At 35.2% G+C, this 27,939-nt stretch overlaps 1 protein-coding gene across 4 annotated transcripts in view; it reads left to right on the top strand.

Annotated features, from left to right (window-relative positions):
- The window catches only part of DENND1B (DENN domain containing 1B), a 160,794-nt gene that overhangs the window by 96,951 nt on the left and 35,904 nt on the right, over window positions 1–27,939 (top strand). For all 4 annotated transcript variants that reach the window (XM_065072352.1, XM_065072349.1, XM_065072348.1 and 1 more), the window contains 5 exons: window positions 2,828–2,928; window positions 8,065–8,110; window positions 9,653–9,754; window positions 16,610–16,735; window positions 25,880–25,981. In XM_065072352.1, coding sequence (XP_064928424.1) covers window positions 2,828–2,928; window positions 8,065–8,110; window positions 9,653–9,754; window positions 16,610–16,735; window positions 25,880–25,981 — 477 coding nt within the window. The remainder of the gene's footprint in view (window positions 1–2,827; window positions 2,929–8,064; window positions 8,111–9,652; window positions 9,755–16,609; window positions 16,736–25,879; window positions 25,982–27,939) is intronic.

The raw sequence follows: 27,939 nt of genomic DNA, 5'->3' as shown, positions 1-27,939 counted from the left end.
AGCATTATTCCAAGATTTGCACTTTGTTCTATTTAGAAGAGTGAATATGTCAGTTGAAGAGGTAAGTTATTTCAATAGCTAATACATTTGAGAAATGCAGTTGCTGTTGGTAGCAGTAAAAAAGGCAAAAAGAGAATTTGCCAGAAAGCATGCAATTTTTAATATAACATCCACAATTATCAGTATTTGCTTAAAGGCAGAGTTGGCACAGTATTAAAATGTCAGACAGTTTGAAGAGCAGCAGAATCCCATAGCTGCTTTTCTTACAGGCTATATACAACAGGAAACTATAAAACATATTCATGCCATACTAAAATGTTTGGAAACCTACTCAGCAGCATAGATGGAAATGTTTAAATAAGATTGTTACATTAAGATGTTAGACAAGCAGAGAACAGTATGGCAAAACCTTGATCTGTGAGTAGTCAAATCTTTACCTTTACTGTTAGAAACATTAACATTTAGTAGATTTTTTGAATTTAAATATGTTAAATAGATGCCAGTGTGAGTGCCACACCAAAATATAGATTGTAAAACAAGAGTGTTAATAAAACTTCAAATGTTTTTAAGGAATTATCTAATTCTTCCATTAAAATGAGAACTAAAATATAATACAGACGTATGCATATAATAGGAAAATATTTCTTCATGCAAATAGTATAGTCATCTTAATTCATAATTTAAGACTGCCTATTAAGAGGAGGAGGAGGAGGCAGCTGTATACATCGGGGGATATCCTGTATAACTATCTACTCAGCTTTATTTCAGTCTGTGATCGAAATGCATAAACTGCTAGTCTTTTTAAAGGTAGTTGTGCTTTGAAATTTACACACTATGTACAATTTTATATGGAAATACTAATTAGTAATTCCATATCCATTCTGAGTAAAAGAGAAAAAAACCTGATACTCAGCTTGACTGCACTATCAATAGTGTTATTTAAACTACAGAGAGATAATGTGGAAAGAAAACTCATAAATCCCAGTGTGTAGCAGAGGGATAAGATATTCATTTATCTCTTCCCCCAAATAAATTCTTAGTAACAGCACAGTATTTATTAAAATAGCCATTATTATAATTGTAAAATGAGAGTAATTGTGGAGGTTTGATGTAAAGCTAAGAAACGCGATGTTAATCTGGGACGCGGAATGATGATGTCCCCGGTTTCTGCGGTGCAGCTGTCAGGCTGGGGCCGCTCGCTGGTCAATAGTGACATTCCGTGTGTCAGCGAGCAGAGTCTCCTGATACCTCAACTTGCGGTTCACACGTTACTGAAGCTCCAACTGTCGAACATTCGAGTCCCTTGGTACCACTGCAGCTTCCAGCCTCTCCTGACTGGCTCATGTTTCATTCTTTGGCAATTTGCCCTAATGATATCCCTCAGGAGCTTTCAGACCCACTTCTTTTCCATATTTAATCGTGTTATATTAATCTGAGTGCTGAGCAAACTATGCTGCACAAATTGTAATTGTCCGTGATTGCTGCTGCGATGGTCTTACAATTTTTTTTTTTTTTTCATCTTTAGTGTAAAAATACATGTACAGAATTGCAGTATAATTTTTATTTGCAAGTCTAAATGTTTAAGACAGCCAGGGTGTGAAAGCTTTAACTGTTCATCTGTTCCACAAAGGGTTTTTTTTTCCCCGTAAAATCCACAATGTTTTAGCACTTGCAGTATGGACAGGATTTATGGTTTATTTTTAGCCCTTTGCTTTGTTACTGTAAAAGTATATGTTGAATAAACAGTGCTATTATCAAGTTAACCGCAGATAGTAATTTTGTTGTGATATAAAATATTAGGACAGTCTTGTCTTTTTCCAGAAGCTTGGTGTCTTCTACATAGGGCTTTTTATTTTTTTTCCAAATGAGATTTGTAGTGTTTCATTTGGTGGATATAGATGATCTCTTTTTGAATACAGTTCTCATATTTTCTCATTCTCTTGTAACTCTGCAGCTGCATAATAAAATACATAAATTTGAGTGACTCCCTGATAGCAAAGTGGTATTTGATAGATCAAATTTGAATTCTTTAGGTATTGCAGATCATTTTGTTCACCCAAGGAGTGAACTAGAGCATGTTTCTAATCAATTCTGTGTTTTGTTTTGTTTTTCCAGGGGATTGTTGGGTTTTTTCGTGGTGTTTTATTGTTTGTTTGCTTATTTATTTTAGAAAAACAGATTTGGAATGGTAAGCAGATTGTAACATCTCATTTCTTTGTCAAGGAGTCCTTCATTTTCTGGTGATGCAAGTGCCAGACTTGCCAGTCTCTGCTTTGGGAAGGAGTTTTGGAAAATTGTAACAAATTTGCTTTGCTGTCATGTGGAATATTCACTTCAGATTTTTTTTTTTTTGAAGGTAGTTTGGAAATTAGGATAGCGACACAACAGAAATTAATCCTGCTCCTGAGGTTAATGCTCTTCTGCAGCTTCATGCAGGTTCACATCAATTCCTGTTGTTCCAAACCCCTCCCCTGAGTCCTTCCCGCTCAGTGTTGCTGGGTGCACTCGAGTTCTCGGTGTTCATGGCAGTGCCCACAGTTCATAAACAACAAGTAGTGCATGTTTATTTTCTTTTTTTCAAGGAAAGAGTTGAACAGGCCTAACTTTTAACTGATTGGTTGGTTGACTTCTTGCAAATGTGGTTGTATACATGTATCAGGGTTCTTTATAGATGCATTTAGGCAATTAAAAGTAATTTAAAAATGCTGCAATAGGTTGATTGAGGAGGTTAAGATTCTTACATGTCTAAAAGTTAATTTAAAATTTTGTGTTTTCTTTTTATTCATGTTTTTTCTTGCCAATTCTGTGTGTGTGTATTTATTTTTAGTTAACTGCTTGTGTCCATGCGTCAGCTGCATTGTTATATCCAATGTATTGGCAACACATTTACATCCCAGTGCTTCCTCCACATCTTCTGGACTACTGCTGGTAAGATCGTTAACCCAATATCCCCATTTCTGAGGTTCTCCCCTGTTTTGTAATTCCAAATATCGAATGAAAACACTAACTACTTATGTGACTAAATATATAGAATCCATTTTATGAAGGCACTGAAGCAAATGCTTAAACAATTACTTGAATAGAGATATTTCAATGTGACTTTACATGGTGTTCGAATTGGTACTTTGACTTACCGTGCTGATTACTATCAATGCAGCATTTAGAATGTTGTTTATAACAACTGTTTCAGTTTTATTGTTAGAGAATGCATTCAGTCAAGTAAATGTGGCTGTGTTACAGTTTTCTTTCATTTGACATTTATTTTAACTTGAGACAAATGATACTGATAGAAGCATTCAGAAAAAAATGATCAGTTTTTCTGGAAACAAGTGTTTGTAGGCATCAATGTTTCCTTCGGGTCTATAAAATGATCTAATATTTGTATTTTAGACTCAGCCAGGTTCAGTATCCTATACAGTGCCTTCCTGAAAGAGCTTAATATCTCCTTTTGGTACTTCCAAGATTTTCAATGTAAGAACATTGCTTCTCCTGACATGTTGCTGTTCATGTGACAGACTTTGTAGTTTTGGCAAATTTTTAAGTTTCTTTTAAGAAAGAATCAGTTTTTGAGTCACTTCTGATCCTTCAAGGGATGATGTTTCCGCATGCCTGTGTTTTAAGATTTCAGGCTAAGAGGAGATCTACTCTCCTTTATTCATAGTAGTGCCAGAGATACCAAGTGAGAGTTTCTCTTAAAGAACTTAAACCAGGAGTATCCATCCCTGGAGACTTTCACTTTAACTAGACCCTATGGATCTGTGGTGGAAAAATGAACCATTTAAAGCCATTTTAGAGATCAGGAATTGTTATTATCTATAAAAACTGAGCCCAAGGCAGACGCCTACAAACATAAGTCTGTGTTTTTGTTACTAATGTTTTTCTTCACAGAAATAAATTATGGTTTGCTTGTATGTTTCCTGAACTTTTTTTTTTTTTTTTCTGGAACTATAAATATTGATGTGCCATTGAACTCTACCCAATCTATTGAACTTCTTGTTTTCAAAGAAATTCTCATTATGTTTCCTTGAGTCTCTTTGATAGTTTTTCCTCAAGTTTCCAATATTTGCCCACGGTATATCTTTTTCTCTGATAGTTCCTGTACTTAATATGTGTATTATTTATTGTTTTTAAAAAGAAATCAAATATTCTTCTCCCACTCCTCCTTGTACTTTCAACTATAGCTAAGCCTTTCATCTTTAATGATAGTTTTCTTTTGAAGAAACTCTGTCCTAATTGTTTTTCCTCCTAGCTTTGATAAGATGCACAAAAACGGGGGTAGAGCTTGGATGTGTTTGTTTAGTTTTTGTATTACTTGAGCTTACCACCAGAGGCTTTGTGATTAAGTTCAGTATCATCCATAAATGCTGTTCTCAGAAGGCTGATCAACACCTTTATTCAAGCTGTACCCTGCAGAGTGCATCCTGAATACTAGAGGATGTTTTATTTTCCCTCCTAAGCTCAGATGAAGTTTCCAGAAATAATAATGTTAGATGCTGTACACAGCTGCTTGTGATGATGATAATAGTTGAGATTCTAGGTCAGTATGGCGTGACCTGAGATTTTTTTTTTACTCATTAAAAAGAATCATGGAGTTTCTTAAACTTGTAAAACTCATATATATCCCTTTTTCTTTTTCACAGTAGTACAATAGAGCAGGGGAGTGGGGGTGGGGGGAGGGGGGAATCAATTTTTGAGATGTTCAAATGGAAACATAAAGTTCCCGAAAGGAAATGCGCAGCTGATGAGTTTACTGCATTAACTATAATTCTGACCTTTTAACTCAGATTTTCGTGCATTTACGTTTCTGTGTTTGATCATGTTTGGTTTGAATGGTTCTTTGTGAGACAGGTTGGACTAGTGTAATAGAAACACATAAAATAATCTCCTCATGTTTTGGCCTATTAACCATGAATAAATGTTTTGCTCATAGCTATATGATGTATCAAGTTAGAAAACCTAGATGATTCATAAAGTCAAAGTTTGTGCCAGGCCAGACCTAGTATGTAGTCCAAAAGGGTTTTGTCAATTTAAAATTAATGATTTTCAATTTTTAAGATATTTTCATGTTTATGTAATTTAATAGAACAAGCTTCTGTTTATGAAACTGCCTTTTTTCTTTTTAGCTTTAACATGCATTTTCATATGTGGAAATTACATTGTAATTGCTTTGCTTGGACTTTGAGATGTCTCCCATGAACTTGCCTTTTCTTAGTGTTGTTCTGAAATTACATTTAAACAAATGAAGTATGGAATTATACGTTTAATTTTGTTCATTCTAAGGCAGTAAGGCCATTTTTACACAAAGATAAAATATAATTAAATGTACTAGTTTAAATATAGGCTCTGATCCTGCAACCTTTTTTGCGTATTAATCATCCAACATATTTTGAGAGAAATTCACTTTTTTTTAAAAATGAATTGGACTGTGTATTTTCAGAATTTCTTAAAGATAAATGAAATAATTCTGTGGGGATTAGAATTTGATGAATTACATAAACTGCTTAGTTAGTACATTTTGTGGGCATGAAAAAGAAAGAAAAATGTATCTTCGAGTAAAACAATCAGATCTGTATTTAAAAATTACTTAAATTCTTCCAGTTGCCTTTTTAACCACAAAGCTTTTTAGGTTCTATCAGGAAACCTGATATACAGAGTGGTTTTAGACATAATGTAACAGTCCAGACCCCCCAGTACTGAGCATCAGTGTGGGCTGTAATGCTGCCAGGACTGGCCAGGTTATGAGTACTTGCAGGGTCCGGTGTGTGAACATACTGTATATTTATTTACTTTCTTCAGAATGTTTTTCCCCTGCCATGTAGCTTATGTTGGCCTCAAATTCTGTTATGAGAACTCCAATGTGAGAATTGGAACAACCATTGAAAAAAGAAGAGATAATACTTCTCTTTTTCTAAAAGACAGTAAAATGTGAAGCAGTCAAATATTTTTTGTTTTAGCCCTAGAGTAAGAAAACACAGCAGAGTTACTAAAAGATTAATTTTTTGAATATTTTCTAAGAATTGATTTTTCTCTACACCCGCCAGTGGGTGGGTGGCTTTCAAGACAGCTTTTACAAAAAATGAATTTGAGCATTGATATAGTAATTATACTTGATTTTTTTTTTTTTAATAAAGGAGAAATCTAATTTCATTAAATTTCTGTGTAATTTCTTGGCAAAGTAAGTCACTGATAAAAGAGTGTATGACAGTTTTGTGTGTGGATGATAAAGCATCTGTTCTACTGATGGTCTGTTAAGAATATAATGCAATTAGAAAATTCAAGTTAAAATTGCAACATGTCTTTTTTATTAGATCTTGTCTCTTCTGAATTGGGAGATATACATGCCCGTTTTCATGAGAATGGGACAATTATTTTCCAATTAACTTGCATGTTTTGCATGACATAGAAATTATTTTAGGGAATGATGCTGTAGATTATTAACATTTTTGGTAATAACATGCATAAACAGGAGAAAAACTATATAGCAGCTCCCAGTAGTATCATAGTAAGCAATTTCATGTACATATTGCACACCTCTGCTCTTATGGCTTCAGAATCCAGCAGTAATAAAATTCATTCTTTGCTGAAAATGGTCAAATTGACTTTCCATACCTGCAGTTTCTTATTTTCTGCATTTTCAAGATGTGTTTATCTAATTAGCTTTGTACCTCTATTCCGTTAACTGATCAGAATTGAAATGATGTAGCTGTCGCTTTGTTCTATAGAAAAGAGCTACACAGAACCCTTTTTAATGACAGATTTATTAATGGAGCAAATCATCAACTGTTTTAAGTCAGTACAGGCCTGGTGAAGCTGCTAGAACAGTGTTGGTGTACAAGAAAACAAGTGTGCATTAAATGCATACATTATTGCCCTTGTTTCCACTGTAGTTTTACCAGTTCAAGTTATTTGTAACGCTAAGATACTCTGCGATTAACCAGAGGATCAACTTTGCTGCATGTTCAGCAGAGAAATCCTCAGTTCCATGTCAGCCGTAGCCATCCTCATTGGCTTGGTTAAATATGTCAGCAAGTCAGACGCCGTCAGTCGGTGCCAGGGGCTCAGATCCGTGATCGAATGAATACCATAGGAGAAATTATGTTATGCCAGCTATCTGTGTAACTTCAAAAAAGTCGTCTTACCTTCCAGTTATTCTTCAGAGATTATTTTTATTTATTTTTTTTCTCTCTGCTCCTTTAGTATTTTGTTTCCCACCGAGTTGCCTAAACCAGCCTATCTGTTGTTCACTTCTCTGGAGTGAATTTTTTTAGTAATCTTGCAGTACCGAAAAGTGTGGTGATCAATGTTTTTTCCCCTTCAGTGCTGCATACTGAGTATATTCTTTGTCAGAGGTTGCCAGAACACGTTCACTAGAGGAAGAAACAGAGGATGTAGGAACCGTGATAAATTAGCCTGACTATTTCAGTTTCTTGCTTGTGTGCTGCACGAGGTCTCACGCGAGAGGCTTTGAGGGGATATTTGTCTTCTTTCGCGAATATAGTTCCCCATCTTATTCAAATTGGAAATGAGAAGTTTACTATCTTGAGTTAAATATGAAATTATGCACCTTCCAAAATGCCCACCAAGGAAGGGTTTCAGAAGCGTATTCAGAACCAAAACTGGTGTTTGTGATGGTTATGTTGCAGTGTGGGGATGTTACCCAGTACCATATTTTCCAGAATGGTGTTTTACAACCACTGTAGTTCTAGAGACAGACAGATAGACAGTTTTGGAACAACTGCTCAGACAGCTCTGATGTAGAGTACAGTTGGTTATTGAAACTGGCTAGAAAGCCTCATGCATCTTCTCGCTCATATTTCCAAACTTAGGAACATCATCCTTTATTTTGTGGTCATCTTCACTGCAGACAAAAAAAATATATATATAGTTTTTACTTGTCCAGTAGAATTTTCAGTAGCAACCATGTAAGTTCAGTAGAGGCTTAAACAGTAAATGTTAACTTTGGAGTATGTGTGCTAAGATTTTAAAATATTTTTTTGTTCCACAAATATTGTATTATTAGTAGTTGGTACTTAATAATTTGATCTTTTCCGCTTGTTTCTTCAGTGCACCGATGCCTTATCTAATTGGTGTCCACTTAAGCTTAATAGAGGTAAGTTTACTGTAGACTTCTACATACTGGTAAAAATGAGGAGTATGTGCCATCAATAATATTTTTAATGGAAGTACTTCAGAAAGAATCCCTCATTTTTAGCATACACTATTACAAAATCTAAGCTTTGGATGCCTTATAAAGAAAAAAATATCCCTCTTTGAAACCTTACTTTTGAAGTGTTTTATGGAGACATATAAGCTCTACATCACAATTTGTTTCTGTGTTTATTTAATATCTTAATGATAGCTTTTCTTTCTGCCTTTTTAGTGGTTCAGCAACAGATATTCCCAATAATAACAGTTAAAATTCATTTTGGAGTCGCCATCAGTCAGAATTCAGAATCATTCTGATTTCCCACATAAATGTACGTTCCTGTCCCTCTGAAAATCTGAGTAACATTCATTCATAACATTCATAAGTATTAATTTAGAAATGAGTAGTATTTGCCAAAAACTGAGAAGTAGCCTTGTCAGATACAACAAAACAATAGAACTCACTGAAACAGTGAGTAATAGCTGGGTCATAAATAGCTTTGCCTCTTTCCATAACCATTTGATGACACCATTAAGGCTATGTGTGTAGTCTGATTATCATGCAGAGCAGATAATTGATTTAGGAACTTTATTTGATTTACACTTTGCTAAAGCAATTTCTAAAGATCAATTCACATTTGCTAAGCTGAGGAGGTGGGTTCTCTCCCAGTGTTAGCCACTAGTACTTTTGTGTTTCCAAGAAAGAGCCTTCTGTCATGTACACTTCTTAATTCTGGGCATAGCCTTCTGTTCTCTCAAAGCAAGTTCTTATCATCTTCATACATCCATTGTAATATCTTGACTAGGACCTTTTTCCTTATTTCATCAGAAAATAATGGAACAGAACTGTTCAAAGGTTCTGGAACAGAAAGGTTTAAAGGTTCTGGAACAGAAGTCACTCGATTCCTTCTGGACTTATTTCCTGGACCCCACTATTATGTATTGTAGCACCGTATTGAAAAGAGTTCCATCATTTTTTCATGAAAGAAACAAATGGTTTTATTCTTTGCTGCTAGTCAAGTTCATTGATGAAAGATTGTTTCATCCTTTCTTCTACAATACTACTAGACATCACATTTCTGGGACTTACATAAATCTGCAGATAATTACTTAGTTCTCTCTGTTTTTCATTTGATTATATGATTAATGTCCTGTCTTTCACAAAAATGAGAGAATGAAATGTTGTTATAAGATATGTATACTTCCAATATATTTAACTGTATTTTGTGCAAATCTTGGTTTTCAATAATTCATTTCCTGAATATGCTTGTAGGTCAGATATGATTAATATAACCTTACTGTTCGATGAAGGGAGAGTGTTTTTAAAAGCTACTCTGAATACTACATCTAATTCAGAAATCCTACATCTAAAGCTGAAAATGTTGTCTTTGCCATTATTGTCCTTTGTAAAATCATTGTTTCTAGTCTAGCACATTATCATAAAAAGGTACTTCAGGAGGATGCTATAGTAAAATGATTTCCCACTATTTTTTTCCCCTCTTAACAGCGAGTGAAAAATAGATCACTGGAGGATGTGGTTTTGCTCAATGTTGACACAAACACTCTAGAAACCCCTTTTAATGACCTGAACAACCTACCTGGTGAAGTGGTGAGTCTTACAGATTTTTCATTCTTTCTTTCTTATACAGATGCTTGAATTACTAGTAGTTATTTTTGCCTGGTTTAGCTAACTGCTATAAAAGGAATACGGGGGTGAAAAGCACCAAGTGTAGACCCCTATTTTTGAGATTTTTACCTTTTTGACAGTTGAGGAGATGTTGAATGGAATATCATATTCCTTATGGTAAAAGTAGGATCATAATTATAAAGCTAGCTGCATTCATTAGGCATAGCTGCTTTAAACGCAAGAGTCTCTTCATCTCATCTTAATCATTATATTACAAAGTAGGCATTTCTGTCTGCCTAGTGGCATGTCTTGCAAAAGAACGAGAGAGTTTTTGAAGGCAAAAAGAAGAAGGGGGCCAATTATCGGCTTCTGCTTCCCTGCCACCTGCCAGCGCTTTCCTTTTAATTAATGATCTGATGGCACTGGTCAATATAATAAGAAATGCTTGTACAGTTGGGGTCAGAAAATTCAGGCTTTGATCTTCTTCAACTTTCTGAAACATTTATTTGTTTTCTCTAAATTATTTCAGTTTTATTTTAATCTCTTCTATCCTGCTGAGGGCTGCGTGAATGAAAACCTATACTGTTTGTCATTTGCTTTGGCAGAGCAAAGACTGCTTACTTAGAATTCTATTTGTAAATTAAACTGCAAACCCGGTTTGTCATAAAAGACATCTGATCCTTTTGAAATGACGAAAACTGTCTTTTGTCTGTAAAGGATGATAAATTAAGTGCCAGTTCTTTCTGGACTTTGATCTTGCAGAGGGTCATGTGTGTCCCCCCCCTTTTTTTTTCTTATTGCCTATAGGGGAACATATTCTGTATATCACTTTAAATAGTCACAAAATTCACTTACCTTGTTTTTCCCAATAGAGCTCTAAAGGAATATCATTGTGAAACCACTGTTTTGATTATTTAGTTATAAATGCTCAAGCTATCACAAATGGTTGTCAGCACAAAGAATTTTATATCAAAATGTGAAATCAGAGAGTTACATTTTCTGAAATTGTAAATAATAAAACCAAACTGACTTAAAGTAAGGTGCTGTAGTGACATACTACGTCTTTCAGTTTTGTTGGTAATTTGTATATATTTGGAACGATAGAAATCAAACTCTTGATGATTATATTAGTGTCAGTTCCCTTTGATTTTAATGGTGTTAAAATCTAGAGTTTTTATAGATCATCTGGTCAGTCTTGCTTTTGACTCAGTATCAGCTATAGTTCAGAAATATAAAAGACTACATACAAATTATTCTGATATTTTATGGTTTTAAGTTAGTGTATGAACAAGTACGCACACACACACATGGATGTACAATAATTTTGACTGTACTCTGTCATTCAAGAATAAAACAAGTTAAGTAAAAAAATGAGCAATTTTCTGATGTGTCAGTAATTTTGACTGATCTTGCATTCAGTGAATAAGGTTAAGGTTATAATGTCATGGCAGCACATACCTCTTGTCAAATAATAGCTAGATGTAGAATTGAGAATTAGGCATCATCTTCCACAAGATACTGGAGTTGTAGCTGGAGGTCCTTCGAGCAGTAAAAATGGATATTTGTGCCATGGGAGTGACGTCTCATGTATTTTACAGATGCATATCAAAATGATCTCTAAATGAGTAGGCTAGCGTGAAGAAAATAGGGATACAGATCTTCATACTTTCAGAAGTATATTCTCCCCCAGGATATATGCATGTTACTATTATTAATGTTAATGAAAGTTATCCAAGTGTACAGATTGTACAGTAGACTCAAAATATTTCATTCCATATCTAATACCAAACAAAACAGAACAACTGTGTTTTATGTGAAATATACTTGCAGAATTTGAGGATTTTATAATTAGGCTTCTAATTTGAATATTCCCATCTCTTCCTCTGCTTCAGTCTATAGAACACTTCAATTAAAACAATTTAATGGAAGACAAATACAATTATACTTGGAAACAAAAGGCACATAAAATGACAAAATGCTTGTCTTTTTTGGCAGTCATGAGGGTCAAGCACAACTGCTAACATCTCGTTTAAAAAGTGTAAGACATAGGAAGGCAGAGTCAAAACAGTAAGTTAGTCTTAAAACATTAAAGCAAATGTCAAAGATGCTCATATACGTGAGGCATTTTAACCTGTATAACTAAAAACCTCGTAAACATACATAGAAAACAAAACTTCTGATGAAGAAATATAACAAGTACCTCTGAAAGGTGTTAAAATAGAAGGAAGAACAGAAAATATAAAAGAAGTGCTAGTCTTACTATCCCTTTCAAAAATTGATTCTGTTTTGATTAACAGCCTAACAAAGGAAATGCAATATTTTCAAAGAGTTTTCTACAACTGTTTCTTTGTCTGAAGGAAATTGAGTAATTATTTTCTTCATCAATAAGCCTGGTGATGTTCTCACAGCATAGGCATTTAATAGTTTACCCATGTGTAAGTAACATGTCTATTAAAATGCACTGATGGTGCATTTTTTCATGATAAATTTAAGATTTAATAACATTATTATAGGGCATTGTCTAATAAACTGTACAATAAATTAACTGAGATTTAAAGGCATTTTAAAATCATTCACTTAAGCATTTAAATTATAGTTACAGGCTAGATGACTCCCTGTGCATGTGAACTCTATTACTCTGTCAGACTGACCAGTGGTCTTGACTGTGCAAAGGTCAGTGGTCACAGTTGTCCTGAATTACCAGCCCTTTTTTCATGTGGACCCTCTGCTGCGTTGCATGCTGTAATCTTCTTAATGGCTTCGTTCCAATATTCACACATAATATTTTAGATTTATTGACTGTTAGAAATACTACCATGCCAGTAGCAGTTCCGCTACTCCTAAGGTATTTAAAATTGGAAGAATAAATCAGTGCAAGACTTTCAGGAATCCTTTGTTTTCTTAGAGGGGGGAAAAGCCCTCTTTTTCCTCTCTTCTGACAAGAACACTTGTTTTTAAATTTCATCATTTCACTGTGAATTTGTCTATTATTTTTTAATTAAAAAAAAGTGAAAATAAGTATCTACTTCTGTGGGAGTAAATTTCCTAATACAACAATAATTAGATCACCACTTTAATAATGTAAGACATTAGACAAAGAACATTTGTGATGTATATAGATCAGTGGAGACAATAGACACAAATATGTAAACTTTGGGCCTTATCTTGCAATACCTGCTTGCAGTTACCTCTGACAAAAAGGCTACTCCTTTGCTCACATTTGAACACTTTCAAAAAAAGCTTGGAGAATCAAGGGCATCACATACGGCAACCAAGTCTTGCTGACTTCTCCATAGACTGAGCAGAACATTTTTAAATAGGGTATTTAGGAAACAATAGGCTTTATAGATTTTTAGCATCTTCTGTGGTCATTAAATATTGTTAACTGTAAAAATCTACAGAGCTTTTGAAAGATGTGTAGCCTTCGTAGTGTGTGGTGCCTACACACTATGATGCAATACAGGATCTAAACGGGTTTTTAGAGTTTTAGTTTTGAGATTCCTACAGTCACAGGATTTTAACACTGTAAACTGGGCATATGAACATTACTGTTCTAAAAGTAGCATTTGAGAAGCAGGCTGTAGTTCACAGAGAAAATGAGAAGCTGTTCTTAAGAGAAACTAAAACCAGTTTGCCTCTAGTGTAAATTAATAATGCCATTTCTGAAATGGATCACTAGTGTCTTCCAGAAATAAATTTTAACAGCATTCTAACCCCTGTGGTTGGTTCGTTTGTTTGCAGTTCTTTATTTTTAAACTTCATAAAAGGCTATTTAAGCTTGAAACATGCAAAGAAGTTTGGCTTTCTTATTCACAGATAGATTAAAGCATATATGAGTAAAAGATTTTGATAAAGATGCTGCTTGGTGGGTTGTTTTGGCTTGATGCCAGAACTCTGTATTTTCTTTGAAATTTTAAGAGCTATTAATGATGTCACCCAAAGGGGTGTCACACTTCTTTGGTTTTGGGTTCATGGATCTAAGCAATCACAATCCTGCTGTGCAGCAAGTCCTCAGTAGTTCAAAGCACTGAGTCTCTAATCTGTACCTACACTATTGACTGTAAATAACTACTTTATAACTCTATCGTTGATCGAGCTGTGGAACTGGGAGAACTTGCCAGCAACCCACCCAAATACACAGCCTGGGTTTGCCGCCAGTGGGTGGTGGGATAAGCCCTGAGAAGGCACCGCACCTCTGCTTACGTGTTTGCTGACCTCGGCCTGAAGGAAGCCTGGGCAGGTCTCGGGGTGCTCCCAGAGCTTCTGCCAGGACTCTTGGTGTGACGGTTGGGAAATGGAGGTTGTGGCCCACGTTATCTCTGCAGACATTTTCTTAAGAGTGCTGTGCAACTAGTACTTCTGCAGAAGTATCTAGTCGAGCTGTGCCTGCCTTTGAGCGTGGCCTCCTGAGAGAAGGAGGAGCTGGACCAGCTCTCTCTGCACTCCAGAGTCACGCTCTGAGGCTGGAACCTCTGCTTGCAGCAGGGTGGCAGCAGGAGACACGCATCTGACTCACACATGGTTGTGCTGGAGAACCTGCCTTCAAACTACCAGTCCATTGGGATGTTCTTCATTTTCTTGAATTAAGAATGTAACAATACTGCAGTGAAGGGGAAGATGTGTTTCCTTCTGTGGTTTTGTTTTGTTTTTGTTTTTTTTGTTTATCTGTTTGTTAACATGTTTTTGACTAAAGCATCCTGTTTATCAATTTATGTTACGTACACAGGGCCTGCCACAACTGAGAAAATCAGAAAATACCATTTTCTTTCACATGCCCCACTTTGTCCCATAATTCCTCTGCTATACACCATTTTTATCCACCTCTCTTAGCCTGTCATATCATCTGCTGTAATCTCCCTGAACTCACAAGGTGCAATTTGAAAGAATGTAGATTTAAAAGAATTTAGAGAATTTTCTACCTTTTCTGTCCCTTATATTTAGAAGGTGCTTTGTCTGTCATGACAGAGACAACATTTTAAGATTGGCAATTCTTTTTTTGACCTCATGTAACTGCTTTTGTTTTAGTGAACAGAGCTAAAACTGAGCTAATGTTGCTGGGCAGATTTCCCTTGTGCAAACATTATATACATTTATTTTGCCTGGAATTGAATAAACCTTATTTTTGAAAATTTTTAAAAACTTTTAAACTTTGTACAGTACGGAACAAAACAACAAAAAAAGTGCAAACAAACAAAGAACGCCACCAGAAACCAACCAAAAAACCCACCAAGACCAAGACATGAATTTATTTTTTCAACCTTGAACTGCTTAACTGTTTTTTGTACTCAGACTTGTACTTTTCTTTTTCTTTTGAGGTATAAGGAAAAAACGTAAATGAGCCTTGGTGTATGCTTTCCATGGGCTAAATGAATCAGGCTCTAAACTTTTATCTAGATCTATGGAGCTTGGATATAAATTGAAAAGATCACAGCTGTGGGGAAAAGACCTATACTGTAAAGGCCTTTCTGCATAGATTATGAACATCATAACTCAATAATTTTTTTTTTTCAAAACTATAGTTATAATTGGACCCAATGGGGGTCTCTCTCTTTGATCAGATCACAGTAACTGTGACTTTACACTGGAAAATGTCACTACTGTGAAGGTTTATCACCTGTAGAGCTGGTCTTTTCTCTGATGCCATGTTCAGTTCTCATTAGCATTATTCAAAGTTTAGTTGTTAATTAGGTTGACACTTCAATTAGAATCATCATCTACAAGAGCAGTCAGGACTGCTTGCATAAAAAACACAAGAAAATTCTCATTCTTGCATGTATTTCTAAAGGAATGAAAGCTGGTTTGGTAATAGTTGGTGTTTATAATGTTCTGTTTAAAGAGTAACTCTGAGTGTTAACTTTGTATAGTATTTAGCAACTTCAATATTTCTTTATTGGATACACTGCAATACAAAGGGGTGTATAAGCTTGTATTCGGTGTAACTGGAGTTTGACTTCTCCAGATGTCCCTCATGATGAAAATTAGGAGAGCATAGACTATAACTGGGTGTGATTCCAAGTATCTTTAAAGAATATTGGAATAATTCCAGAATTATCTGATTTTTCTCCAAAGTATCTCCAAGCAAGGTTCATCTAAATTAAAATTTGTCTTTTTTTTTTTTTTTTTTCCCTAACTCTATATAATTAGTGATTGCCATTTGCCAAGTAAAAAAGGACAGACCACCTTAAAAAAATTTCAAGCACTAAAATAGGAATGGTCTTTTATTGATATATTTTTAACTACAGGTGTCTCCTAAGTGTTGTTTTTATTTTTTGCCCTTTCACATGTTTTATCTTGAAGGACAATTCTAAAGGCAATGCAGCACTGAATTTACACAAACCTTTCTCCACTATTTGACATTGGTAGCATGAGAAATGATCTAAGATAGTAATTTAACTTTAACTTAAAAATAAAATCCTTAAAACTGAATAGTAAGCGATGATTAAGACTCCTTAAAAATAAGCCTTCATAGCATAAATAAAAAGTATCTGTCTTCTTTCAGAACAAGTAAGTACATGTTATGATTGAGGGGAAAAAAATCTGCAGAAAAGTGGCTCACATGCATTTTACTGTAAAATAATTAAGCTTATTTATGTCAAGAGGCCTTGGGAAAAAAAGAGAGCATAAACCAATTTGCATTAGCACTCTACCATCATCCCCTGCTTTCATTTCAATTAACAGACCAGCAGGTGCTCTTTGCAGTTAAAAAGATAAGCTATCAAGGAGGAGGATGAATTTTTGGCTGACCTGTAGACACCACGGTTTGCCTGCTGATTGGGTTCATACCTCGCTGTACCAATTTCTGAGGTGTTAATTTAACTGTTCCACTCTGTCGTGCAGGTCTCGGCCTTGAAAAATAAACTGAAAAAGCAGTCTACAGCTACGGGTGATGGAGTAGCCAAGGCCTTTCTTCGGGCACAGGCAGCACTGTTTGGATCCTACAGAGATGCACTAAGATACAAACCAGTAAGGCTGCTTCTTCTTTGTTTCCTCAATTTATATGAACACGGTCTCGTTCTTTGCAAGGAAAACATGAAATGTTTTATTCCAGTCTGAAACATTAGAAAAAATTAGAAGTTTCAAATCTTAGTCTATGCTAAGAATACACTGGCAGTTCAGAAAACACTACCACCTCCTGATGGTGAGTTTTACTGAAAAATAAATACTCATCCAAAGTCAACTGTTTTCTTATTTGTATCGTTTTTATGATTTATTTAGTGTAGAAACAGATTGTGTTAATGAAATGACTTACACATAGCTGACCTGAAGAGGTTATGCCTTTCAGACTCCATCATTTTTCACTGTACTGGTCTAGAGACTGTTGTGTTTGTGGCCAGAAGCTTGTTGCCTAGCAGAAGCCAGATATGACTCAAACATGCATCTCTTCTGTTATACACTTACCTTGATGCCACTGAAAAGTTAGGAGAAATGAAAACCTATTTCATCCCCTCAGAACTTCAGAATTTGTATTTCTGGCATTTTGCTGGTATTCAGTAGATAAATGTGTTACGGGCTTTCATCTTTTCTGGTTGTGGTACATATTGATCCTATTGGATATAAAATAATCTGTCAGAAACAATGTAGAGATTCATTTCATCTGTCAGTCTAGATTCTTTTTCCTATGATATTTGCAAACTGCTGATAGTAGTGCCATTTGATAAAATGCATTGAGATGACATTGGCTGAATCAGATTCTGAGGATATGTTGTTTGGTGTTCTGATTAATTCAGATAAATATTGAGATTTGATAAGGAGAAAATCATCCTTGCTTGAGGCTTCAAGTCTGTAAAACTGGTTGGTGTGTGGGTGCATGGGTTGATGTTTGTCAGGGGGGCAAGGAAGAAGGTGTATTCTGTTGTTGTGTAAGGAACTACATGGTATTCCTTGATGGAAATGGGTAGGATGGTTATTAGTTCTAGATGAGGTCTTTTCCTGGAGGAAACATTAAAATACAGTGTGGTGTGGTTCTCTTACAGGTAGTCATTTTGCCATGTTTCACACACCAGCTGTCTGTGCCACTGAGGGCTGTTGTTACCAAGATGAAAAGTAACTCATGCAGAAATGATGTTTTAGGGTTTAGTTCAAGTATTTGCCTTTAGCAGTCATTATAGTTTTCTTATTATATGGAAAGCCAGTTTGTGTACCATACTGAAATGACTGTACCTGTTTTCAAAATTGCTAGAGTTCAACACAATGTTAGTTCAATTAAAACAAATAGTTGTTGTTTATTCCATAGTGGCATTACCTGACATCACTTCAGGAGGGGTTATCTAATTTGTCCTGTAGTCTAAAGGTGAGGACACTGGTCCATGTCAACTCTGGCAGCTTGCAGTATGAGCTGTTAAGTCAAGAAGTCTCTCAATCTACATTTGACACATGCAGGCAGAATGATGCCAGTCTGGTTGATGTACTTACCCTCTCTTCTGACCAGAAATAAGCTCCAGTCAGTCCTTTGTTTGAACTGAATGTGCAAGTTCTTTAGCGTTCTAGTTAGCATCTCTTTTGAAATGAGCTCTCCCTTTAAGTGATTTCCATTTTATTTCAGTTTAGCTGTTGGCATATCTGAGATATCTACATTTGCACCGTATTGGAAGTAGTACTCTTTCCTCCTTCCCCCTCCCCACACAAATTGGTTTTGGACAAGTTGATGCCAATCCAAGATACACTGGTATTTGCCAGCAGACTTCTGCCTGTTAAGATATTCTGGAATAACGTATCTTTAATAAAAAATGATCAGGCCACAATGGTTCCATAAATATCTCCTCTTCTGTGCAATCAACACAGCCAAAAAATAAGTGTAACTGTTATTTTGAGCTTATTTTGTATTCAGATAGTGTTAACTAATTTAATATTTAATTTTTGTTGTGATAGAAAAATTTATTAGCTGAATTTGCTCTGGTTTAGTAGAAACTAAGAGGAGTTGCCCTATGATTGTTCAGCTCATTTTACATGTGCCTTTTGAGCTCAGATTGATGCATTGTGAATTGAGAAGTTCAGAAACTCGAGTGACATTTGACTGTATTAGGAGAATTTGTCAGGAGTCTCAAAACTTATGGGGGTATACTTAAATAGGAATATTTTATATATAGATTTGAAATACTTTTACTATAAATAAGCTTGCTGTATTTTTAGAATCAAGAACTCAGAGGTTTTGGGATACCATTTTTAGGATCACTAACATCCTGATGAAAAATAAAATAATATATTTGGGTCGTTATCGATTGCTTGTAAGATGAAAAATATGTTTAAGTGAACTGTTTTCCTTGCAGCAGTGTGTTCTGTGTGATTTTAACTTGAAACATGAAACAACTGTCATTAATATTCACTTTGAGTAAAGAACAGCTTTAATAGTGTCTGTACTCACCCAACACTTCTCTTCACTCCAAACGCTGTTCATCACACTGAACACTCATTCTGTGCAACTGTTTGTTTTCAGCACAGGACAGATTCTCCTCAGTATAGCAATATGTCTTGAACAAACGTCTAGCAATTATTGAAAAAAAATGATTGGTGAAAGGGAAAATGGGAAGCTTCAGGGTTCTTCAAAGGAGTTCATGGGACTACAAAAGACCATATGGAAAATTTTACTACTCTAATACAGACAGGAAATATGACATTTAATAGATAAAGGTGATAATATTTTTTTGTGTAATAAATGATAAAAACTTAATTCAGTGAAAGTTTACAAGAGAAGTGGAAATAGTTGCTGTTTTTCTGATCTAATCGTGATATTGAATTAAAGATATTGATCAAATTGATATAACTTCCAAAAGTATTATTGTAATGTTCTATACTTGACATTAGCAAATATTGCACAATAGCAGCGGATTGGTAGAGCAAAACAATGCAGTTGGTGCCGAGGTCCTGCCTTCCACACAGTGTGCATTTCTGGCCTTTTTGTGGTTTTAGTTTTAGTTTGGTGTTGAGTCCTGAACACCTGTGACTAGCTGGAGCACATTTTCTGCTTTAGTTGAATCGAGAAGGAATACGGTTTGTGCATGGTAGGGGGGGATGATGGAAAAAATTGTTGCACTATCATTTGATAAATGACTGAAAAATAATCCAGAACAAAATCTCATAGATGGAATGATGAATTATAGTATTTTTGTATATGATCTTATTCACATGGAAGTCTGCAGTCCGTTTTGAGACGATAGGTGAGATGCTTTGCCAGGGGAACGTGCATGGACTTTGGAGCATCTCCAGGAATGGCAATGCAGCCACTCAAACCATTTTTTAATGGGAAGCCCTGCAGTACAGAAAGGCAAGTGGTCTGTGCGTGGTTGTGCGCACCCAGCCAGCAGCTCAGCGTGAGCCTTTGTGGAATCTGCAACATCAGGGATCACGGTTTTGATCGCAAGAGTCTAAATTTGCTGAGGCATTGTAATGATCAGAGTGTTGTGAGATAAGACCTTCTTACATCATGTAAATGCATATACGTATCTCAATTATGCTTATGTTGGGTGGTCACAACCTAGACTTGAACATTCCATTGCTCCTATTTTCTTTAGGTAGTCCAGCATTTGGGAGTTTCTCTTGTAATAATATAGCATGTTCCACGTTTCAGAATTGTGTGTGTAAGTGGGAGTTAGATACAGAGATTACAGTTTTGCAGTTTCTGCCGTTTTGTCAATCAATGTATGTGCAAGGTTGTGGGGTTTTTTTAGCTGCTTTACACATTTTCATGGGCAATTTTTAGGCATCCGTCCTTCTATCAGGCAAAAGCCACACCAGTCAAACATTTTAACAGTTCTGTGGTGGCTGGAGAAAATGGACCTTACACGGGTACTTATCTAAACCTTGCAGATGAAAGCAAAGACTAGTAATTTTTTTTGATTAATCATATACATTGTGGTCAGTTAATAAAACACTTTATATGATGTAAAGAATTTTGAAACAGGCAATATATCCAGTCTATGTGTACAGAGGGAGAAGTAATAAGAGAATGAGGAAGGAGCAGGAAAATAATGGATATAAAACTATTCACCAAGATAGACATTAATTTTAGCATCATCAGGAAAATAAGCAAAGCAGAAAAGTTGTTTGCTCCTAAGCAGGAGGAAATTCAGGTCTGGTATTTCTGTTTTTTTTTTATTTTTACAAAAAGGTAATTTGTCATGGCAAGATAAATACATTTCAAAGGTATGTAAGATAAATAAAACTTATTACTTCATGATACATCTCGTAAAAGATTATGGAATATAAGCAACAGTAACTAATTTTCTACCTTTGAGAAACTGGCTTTTATTCACAAATTAGCTAACAAAAGATGAAGTCGTTAAGAAAAATCACCTATTTGGGGAATAAGTCCTCAAAGCACTTGATGTTAAAACAAACGAAATAAACTGGGGATGGCTTTGTTTTAAGTTATGATGGTTGTAACATCACTCATCAGAAATTAAGCAATGAAGAGCAAAGGCTAATGGCTTGCTCTGGAATGCTCAGCAGTAGGAGTTCATGGTCTCATCACCACGCCAGGGGTGCCGAGATAACTCCCAGCTTGAAGATAGCCCGACCTGTCAGACCTCACTTTAATTGAATGCTAACTGGAGTGCTTTGGGCCAATATTGACACTATTTTAAGTAGAGACATTGTTTCTCCAACAATATGCCATAAATCAAATTAATACAATCAAATGTTACATTAGGAAAAAAAAGAGATGTGAAGATTCAGAATGCACATGAATTACTTAAGAATGAATAAGTAATGATGGCTTATAGTTGAGTTTCCAAATGAAACCTGTTGAGGACAAGTATCTCTTGAAATGGGCATTGACTTGTTCACCTTTCCCCCAAGAGTTAGGCATTAAAAGTACAGCAGGGTACAGAAACAGAGTAATGAAATGCCAGAACATAGTTTGTGTTTCAATCCAGAACCAGCCCTTGTAATATCTGTTATGACTACTCATTGTGACTTCCATGAGAATTTTATTTTACATCTTGAAAACTGTATTGTTTAGTTTGTCTTAAGGACCCTAGTTAGTCCTTGATTGAATATAGATATTGTATTAATAGGAGCTGTTGTAGGGTTTAATTATAACTATAGAAAATATTATCTGAATCTTTTTTTGGGTAGAGTGCAAGAAATTTGCAAAATATGCAGAAATTTGTTTGTAATTTTAAATGGTACCTTCCTAGTGGAATTATAGGTCATACTCTGTTGTCTCCTGGCCTTTATCTCTGAATGTTGTGACAGCAGGTGAAATTTCGGCTTTGTGCTTCCTTGATTTTAAAAAGAGAATTTTAATATCGAAACCAAAATTGTGTTTAAAAATGTGTGTGTGTTTTTCTTTTCTTTTGTTTTTGTTTTTTATATATGTATTTTACAAAACCGAACAAGCTATGGCCATACCTACCTACTTTATACTCTTCATCTGATAAGTGAGAGTTACCATATGAAACAGTATTAATTATAGGAATAATACAAAGAGTCATCTCATCTAGAGCGGTATGAATATTTTCCGAATTAAAGAATTAAAAGGTTTGTACTTTGTGTTCAAGTTAAATATCACTAGATTTAGAAAGCACACACATGCTTTCTAATCTAGATATTTTTTCCTTTAAAATGATCATGCTGTTTTAGCTCACTGTCTTCACATTCCATTGAGGTCTGTATAAATAGCTTGCTTAAAATGTGAATGTAGCTTAGAGTAAGAAATTCCCACTGTGTGTGGCAAGCTATGAAAGGGGAGGAAAATTCTATAGCAACTGTTGTTAAAAGGACAGTATCTTGTTTGGGCAGAGATTGTTTGTTCTGAGTATTAGCTGTCTACTTTTCAGTATAGAGTCCCCACTGGGTTTTGATTGAACTTGTTTTGAAAGTACATTGTAGATCAATACAACAAGGGCCATTTGATGGTCTAGTAGTTAAATATCAGTGCAGCATTCCTCCAAAATTCAGTTTCTAATGGTACCCAGTTGTATTTGCAGAAATGAGAATGTTATAAGCTTTGTGTATGAAAACTTTTAGAGCTATTTCTGTTTATATTGATTCAATAACTTATTTTTTAAATAGCACTTCAAAAGACTTTGTGTTTACAGTAATAATCTCGAAGATTTATAAAAGTTGTATTTGGAAAACAATTTTCTTGTTCAGAGCCTTGAACAAATAAAAGAAGCTAGGAGTTAATTGTATTATTTAATGCAATTTCACTAAAGTTACAGCAGATACACTGAGAAAACTTCAATGTGGAATTTCCACAGGTTTCAAAAGATTTTCTCATTTCATGTGCTGAACAGGTAGGAGCTTTAAACCTAGTCAAATTTTTTAAAGCAACCTTGCTATCAGTAGGTTCAAATAACATAGATAACTTTTGGATGTGAACTCTTTATAAATCTAAATAAATTTTCAGCTAAGGAATAGCTTTGGTTATTCTGTCTCTGAACTGTACTGATAAGGGAGCAGACGCACCAATGCATGAGTGCTTAGCAAGTATCTGAAGTATCCGGTGATTAAGAGAAAGTATTTGGGAAAATATTACAGCCAGGCACTACAGCTGTGTGTTGAACCACTATTTCCTGGTGTTCTGTTCCACAGCTCAGGCAGGAGAAGTGCCATCAAATAAAATTCTTCCCAGGCTGATGTGAAGGGAGAGCAAGCACGCCTGCCTTCTCTGCTGCTGCGAAATAACCTCTCCCTTTCTCTTTCATCTTATATAAGACAATTGGGAAAGTGGCAGTGGAGGTGTAGCTTAGGTTATATTTTTTCTGAATAGTGTATTTGGAAAATATGATTTTCTCTCTGGTTCTAAATTCCATGTTTCATAGTATGTCTTGAGCTATCATCTAGGCAGTTCTGCACTCCCACGAAGACTTTGTATTTCCAGAAATCATTTCTTTGTGTAACAACAACAAAATATAAATATATGAATAAGGAGTTGTTAGAGTCTGCTGCCTTTAGATTTTTTGGAAGAACGACAGAACTGAGAGGAGAGTCTGCCCTGAGGAACACTGTGTCTTGTACCACCATGTCTCATGGAGACGATTCCATTTGTTTTGATGCATTACGAATTTGCTAAGTAGCTTGGGGTCATCTTCTAAAGACAAGAGTCTTTAGGAGCTCAAGAATAGCTAATGTAAAGTGGGTCAGGAAGGCAGTGCTATTTGAAGTACCGCAAACATTCCAAGCTGTGTGACAGATCCAGCATGTCCTGCGTGTGCATCGTGCCCACCAGTTGTATCGGGATAGGTAGCAGGTGGAGTAACTTAGATGCTCCTCCTGGAGATGTGATTGACACAGTGCTACCTGCTGTACTGAGATGCGTTTGCACATCACAGCGTTCCAGCTACTCTGTGAATGGAGATTTGTGTTTGATAAATGTATAGCTTCTAGTTCTTCCAGTGAGGTTTCTTTTCTAAAATCAGAGGCTCCTTAAGAATGGTGTAGAACTTAAAACCAAGTTAAACATGGACTTATGCACTTTGCTGAGTAGGGTTGGAACTCTTAAAAGGGAGACTTCAAAAGAGGGAAGCTTTTGATGCTATAAGAATATGATTTTAAAATAGCATTGCAGTGTTTTTACTACATTTCCCTGCATCATGCTTGAACAATTTGAAAGCAAAGTGCAAGGTGTAAAGAGCAGTGGAAAATTATTTAGAGCCACTTCACCACACTCAGCTATGCACATGCACTTTGTGATATTCTGGAAGCACATAACTGCACAGCCAGGGGTACAAAAGGGAATTAGGTACGATAGGGAAATGCGGGAAGTACCGTTTGTGGTTAAATTAAACAGGGCTGGGAGCAGAAACCTGTGGTTGGCAGGGGCATGAATAAATTTGTCTTTAAAGTGGCTAGCAGTTGGAGCTGTTGTGAAGAGCAGTGTAGCAGCCGTCTCTCATCATTTTTCTTTTGAATGGCTGAGGTGTCTTTTATTCTGCTGTGGGACTGCACTGTATGTTTAGCTTTTGGGTAGTAAAATATTCTGTGGTAGATTTTGGTGTGGCATTTTGTTGGATTCCAAATTTTCTGTCTTTGAGACCTTAGGTAGTTGTTTTGTAACCTGGTAGGTAGATTGGTCATGTAAACTTGAGTGAGAGGCCTTTTGGCTTTAGTATGAAATCAGTTCAGGTACCTTGATCACTACACAAGCTTTATAATGTACCTATTACTTATCAGTTAAGTCAAACAACTTATTACAAAGTATTGACAAGAATAACAGAATTAGAGAGAATGCTCATCAGAAACATCCAGTGCTCTATGCACACTGAAGACAGCAAATTTTAAATGAAATTAGGGAATAAGAAAGGAGTTAATTTCATGGTTTATAAAGAATCTTATTTAGCATCTTTTGGGTTTAAATTAGCGCAGTTTTCAGTAATAATTTTTTCAACTAACACTTTGTTTTCATTGAATACTACTTTATCTTCTTTCATCATCAAAGTGGTTTTGTATAGGGTTTTTGGTAACTATAGGCTATACTTTTTTTTTCCACGTTGGGTAAATACATTTTATTGTATTAAATATTAATCTCATCTATTCAGACTTTCTCCATAAAAATATTCCTAAAACTTTGCAGCTTTTATTTTGTGTAAAAATAAAATAGACACGGATTTCAATAATTGCCTGTTAAGTCAGCAATATATTTATCGATCTTCTCATGTTTTGGTATAATAAATATAAAAATAATTTGACGCAGATATATGTTTTTGGACTGAGAGTTTCGCTTTGCTCGTATTGCTGGCTTAGCATATCAGAGAATCAGAGTAATGCTGAACAATAATGTGTGTTGAATTATTTGAATCAGTGGACCTGCTCTTCCTGAAAATTTGAACCACTTCCGTGACATTTTTCTTGAAGGATGCTATAAACGTAACGTGAACCACTTATATTTTCCTTGCAACATATATTTTGTGGACTGACTTCATAAACCAGGGGTTTAATTGCAACATGTATTTTGAGAATTATTTAAATGTTGTGTGAAGATTTGGGGCTCTTTTTGTTGTGGTCTATGTCTCTGTAATTGGATGCATGTTTATCAAGATTGCTTCAAAGGGAATATTTTTATGTACTGACTGTTAAGAAATAAATTTATAATGGAGAATTTTAAATAAATCAACATATTTTTTATACACTGGTTATCATCTAACCTTTTCTGTTTAAATTTTTTAGGGAGAGCCTATAACTTTCTGTGAGAGTAGTTTTGTGAAGCATCGTTCCAGTACTACTAAGCAGTTCCTGGAAACTGCTGTTAATCTTCAACTGTTTAAACAGGTATGAGATGATATATAACCCATGTTTAATAATTTTCTTCTAAACATACCTATATTTAAATATGTTTTCCTTTCTGTCAGTTTGTGAAACTCTGGGATAAAATATGAGTACACATACTTTGGATACAGTTATCCCAGTTTTGTTGCATTTTAAATTCTTCAGTTATAGTTAAAAAGCAGGGGGGGAAGCTCAACAAAAAAATAACCCCAGGCTGCAGAGCCAGTGCAGCATCTCTTCAGAGCCAGTCAGCATCTCATCCAAACAAGAAGAGCCATGCATCTCCCAGCTTGATGGTTTAACTTCATTTTCAACTCTCTTGGCTCATGACCAAAGAACCTAAACAACATAGTTTTCTTTAAAGATTGGATTTGTACTGTAATTGCAGTTTTCACTGCTAGAGGTTTTGAAGTATGCACACAGAGAATGTTACAAACCCAAGCCATGGGGGTGGCCTGATGAATTTTCTAGCTGATAGTACAGATTTTGAACTAACAGAGAACAAATTGTCGAATATCTGGCACAGCTCAGTAGTAGTTTTATTATAGTCTTTGAAATGAACTTTTTCCTTTACTTTTATTCTGTAACTCTCTTTTTTCCCCATTTTTATAACATGACTCCATTGCATCAAAAGGATGTTAAGAAACTTATTACTAGATTTTTAGGAAAATCTGAATGAAATGAGAAGACTCATAAAAGTATACATTTGCCTGCAAATAGCTGGGATGATTGAGACATGGGAGTTCATGTTTAAATAATCTGCTGGACTGCTTTGAAGATATACTACTATGATAGATAAGGAAAATTCATTATATGTAGTATCTTCTGATTTTCAAAAAACATTTGGTGTTAATCAGAGGCTAGTGTCTAAAGTGAAGATTTATGCAAGGATGATAGTTTGTAGAAGTCCTGTGAAAATGTTTCTCTTAATTGTAAAAAAATAAGGAAATACTGGTCATAGAGTTGGGATAATTTAGTTTTACTGTGTTTTATTTTATACAATAACGAAATGTCAATAAAAATACAAAATAATAAAGAAGAAATCTAAAACCTTTTGAAGCACATATGATTGAAATGGAAAGAGGTAATGGAGTAAACAGTGTTGCTTATGTTTTCTGTATCTCAGTGTAATAAGCTAGCGTAAAACTTTCTTAATAGAAAGCTGCCTACAAGCAATGTTTCCAAATTGTCATACTACTACTACTAAAGCAAGATCTTGAGCTGTAAGAAAAAGGTTTAACTCCACTGAAATGAATGGGCTTGTCCGTGTGGCTCTGTGCTTACCCATTACATTTTAATGTGTGTTCAATTAAACAGAATCAGTTTACAGTTTGTTTATAGCCTGTTTTAATTTTATTTCAAATAAAGGAAATAATATATTTTAGAGGATTAGGAAATAGTAATAATTTTGATGATGTGTGTGGTTTACTAGTAGTAGTAATAATTCTTTTTCATTCCTCTACTTTCTGTTTCGAAGGTTACTCCCACTTTTTCAGCTAATCCTTAGCCCAGCTGCATCTTCTCCAGTTCTTGCCACTGACAAATGGGCTGTTTTTAGAGTTGTTTGTGTTCAAAAAGCCTAAACTATATTTTATTCTGTTTGGGAAATCTGTTAAGTAGAAAATAGTTCTTAGAAGCAGCCTTAAACCTAGACCAAGCAGAAAATGGATACTTTAAATGAACCTTTTTTTGCTGTAACTGACAAGCAAGCTATATTTGTGCCATTTGTGCCATTTGCGTCCTCTGTCCTCTTTTCTTTGTAGGTTTTTAGTCTTTTCCCCCTTTCTCCTACATTAAAACATGTTCATTCCTCTTATTTAGCCACTCTTTTAATTTTGGAAGGAAGCTGTGGTATCTTTTCACCAAATTACCAGGAAATCACTGTTGGAATAAATTGTGGAATTGAGTCTTTGTGTTACTCCCATTCAGATTATTTTCATGTTCAACATCGTCTGTTTTTA

The sequence above is a fragment of the Columba livia genome, chromosome 8, assembly GCF_036013475.1.
Source record: "Columba livia isolate bColLiv1 breed racing homer chromosome 8, bColLiv1.pat.W.v2, whole genome shotgun sequence".
Lineage (NCBI taxonomy): Eukaryota > Metazoa > Chordata > Aves > Columbiformes > Columbidae > Columba > Columba livia.
The sequence above is the reverse complement of the archived record's forward strand: the minus strand, read 5'-3'. Positions and strand labels throughout refer to the sequence as shown.